General features: G+C 35.3%; 1 protein-coding gene across 1 annotated transcript; it reads right to left on the bottom strand.

Moving 5' to 3' along the window:
- Positions 1-636: 636 nt before the first annotated feature.
- Positions 637-1578, bottom strand: LOC131999331 (olfactory receptor 4F6-like). The gene has a single exon (XM_059372105.1). The coding sequence runs from the start codon at positions 1576-1578 to the stop codon at positions 637-639; it is 942 nt and encodes a 313-aa protein (XP_059228088.1).
- Between the last annotated feature and the right edge of the window lie 1191 nt (positions 1579-2769).

Below are 2769 nucleotides of genomic sequence, written 5' to 3'. Positions count from 1 at the left end.
TAAACTAGGATAATTGAATATTTGAAAATCTTCATCTTTAGAATAGTAGAAAATGAGAGAAAATTTCAAAAATCTAGTTTGTATTTATTTGAAGTATTTATAGTGTAAAGAATTATCCTTCTTTATGTACAGCCAATCAAATCTAAACAACTAAAACAGCTTGCTTAACCTGATAACAAATAGTTGATTTTGTTTCTTATTCTAAGTTAAACTCAAACTAAAATAAAAATTAAAAAATAGAATTTATTGATTTTGATTGACTCAAAGTCACATTTTATCTATTAAATCCATAAGTTACCATGAGATATATTTATCATTTGTTTGAGGTATGTCTTCATAATTGAGAGTAAATACAATTAGCAAGTCACAGAAAATGGTATTTGAATGTAAGTTTACTTCTATGAATTAGCTCAGTTTTCTGTTCTCACCTTTCTTTTCAATGTAAGTAGGTGAGATCAATTTATTCTCTGTCATTAGCAAAATAACGTCACCTCTGACTCAATAATCCATCTCTACAGGGGGAGTTTTGTTGAAATATCATGACAATAGTAGTTCTTACCATTGTAATGATGGCAATCACATGACTTGCAGGGGTTTTGGTGAGCCTGAAGCATGTTGTATGTGGATCTGCTCCATTCATTGTGAGATCCCATTAGGACCTACAATCCGTTTGCCCAGTCTTCTCATGGCCACTCTCATGTCTTTGTTTCTTAATGTATAGATGGCAGGATTCAAGAGGAGGGTGATAGCAAAGTCAACAATGAACAAGCACTTATCCAGTGATGTTGTAGGGAAAGGCCACACGTATAGGAACATGCATGGTGTAAAAAACAAATTCACTACAGTGATGTGAGCTGACAGTGTGACAAATGCTTTGGACAAGTCCCCTGAAGAACGTTTCCAGACAGTGACCAAAATGAAGATATAGGATATAATTAAAGAGAAGAAGGTAACCATGGATATGAACCCACTGTTAGCGATGATTACAAACTCCAGCTTGTAAGTGTCTACACAAGCGAGTTTCATGACCCGAGGAAAATCACAGTAAAAACTATCTACTTCATTAGGGCCACAGAAGGGCAAGTTTATGACAAAAACAAACTGAGACACAGCATGGATTATCCCCACTATCCAGGCAGCCACTACAAAGGAAACACACATTTTGGGGCTCATGATGGTCAGATAGTGGAGAGGCTTACAGATTGCAGTGTACCGGTCATATGCCATGGCTATGAGCAGCACCATCTCACCTCCATCCATGACATGAATAAAAAATATCTGTATCATACATTTTGAAAATGAAATGATTTTACAGTCAGTGAAAAGATTAGTGATTGTTTTGGCCACTGTGGTAGAGGACAGACCTAGATCAAGGAGAGAGAGGTTGCCTAACAGGAAGTACATGGGGGTGTGTAAATGAGATTCAGTAATTACCGTGAACACAATGAAGAGGTTTCCCAGGATAATTCCCATGTAGAACACAGAGAAGAACCAAAAGAGAAAAAGATGCATCTCCCATGAATTTGAAAGTCCAATCAATACAAATTCAGACACCACAGAGTCATTTGTTTTATCCATTGGCTCAATCAGTAGAGAAGAAGCTGAAGTATTCTAAAGGTAGAAAATAAGGCAGAATTGAGAAATATGGGAACTGAACATTGACATGTTGTTTGCCCATCAGTGATTTTGTATAAAATATGTTTCAAGTGTCTAATTTAGAAGTTAGAACACATACAGAGGAGAAAGGGGAAAGGAAGAAAAAAATAGAAAATAAAAAATCAAAAGTTAGTCTAGGGTGACAGGGAAAGAAATCATGTGAGAATAAGGCAGGTAAAGTTGAGGTTTAGGAGCAAAGAATAACATCTTCCTGGTAGAGACCTTCTTTACCATGCTTCTGTCTTCTCCATATATATTCAAGAAAATGACTTCTGTGTCATAAACTGTTAGCCATAATTTGAATGCTCAAACCCTTAATCATATTTGTGCACAAATACTGTAGCAGAATGTACTCTTTGATTATTCTTTTACTTTGTAACTGCAAAATTTCAGACAGTAATCATTCATGCAATAATGAATAGTGACCAGACAATGAGTGTAAGAGTGTTGACTCTAAGAGGAATCATAGCTTAAAACGAATAGGCTTAGTCCTCCGATAGTTTCCAATATTGTGACTGCAACCAATGCCTTTGGATAATTAAAATGTACTTTAAACTGGTGAAACGCTAAAACTTTATGGTTTTGCCTCAGGTTGTGATGTGCAGATCATGAGATAGAGCCCTGTGTGGAGTCAGAGCCCTGTGTGGGGCCCCTTGCTGGCCTCTGTGCTCAGCAGGAGTATGCTTGAGATTCTTTCTCCCTCTCTCTTTGCCCCTCCCACTTGTGTGCTCTCTCTCTCGCTCAAATAAATAAGTAAATCTTAAGAAAAAGAGAAAGGTTGAACATATGTATATATAATGTATTTAGGTCCATTCATTATTTAATGTAAAAGGAAAAATTAAAGGTACATTTCAAAGATAAGTTTAGAAATGAGAAGATATTCAGAAAGGGGGATTTAGTAAGATGAGGTAGCCCATCATAAAGAAGCAAATTTAGATTTGCTGAGATGTCCAATAAATTATTAAGATTAATTATTTACAAAGGAATATACATTTGATGTGCTCTTTATACATTAGAAAAATATGTAAATTATGAGTCAACATTTTAGATCATTTTGGATAGTGACATTTTAGGTATTTTTAATACTAAAAATGTTGACCACCTATGTTTTGT

This window comes from Mustela nigripes, chromosome 13 (assembly GCF_022355385.1).
Source record: "Mustela nigripes isolate SB6536 chromosome 13, MUSNIG.SB6536, whole genome shotgun sequence".
NCBI lineage: Eukaryota > Metazoa > Chordata > Mammalia > Carnivora > Mustelidae > Mustela > Mustela nigripes.
Note: the sequence above shows the minus strand (reverse complement) of the source record. Positions and strands in the feature narration are given on the sequence as shown.

Bases quoted from the DNA above. Each gene is read 5' to 3' on its own strand.
- LOC131999331 (XM_059372105.1), bottom strand. From the start codon at position 1,578: ATGGATAAAACAAATGACTCTGTGGTGTCTGAATTTGTATTGATTGGA.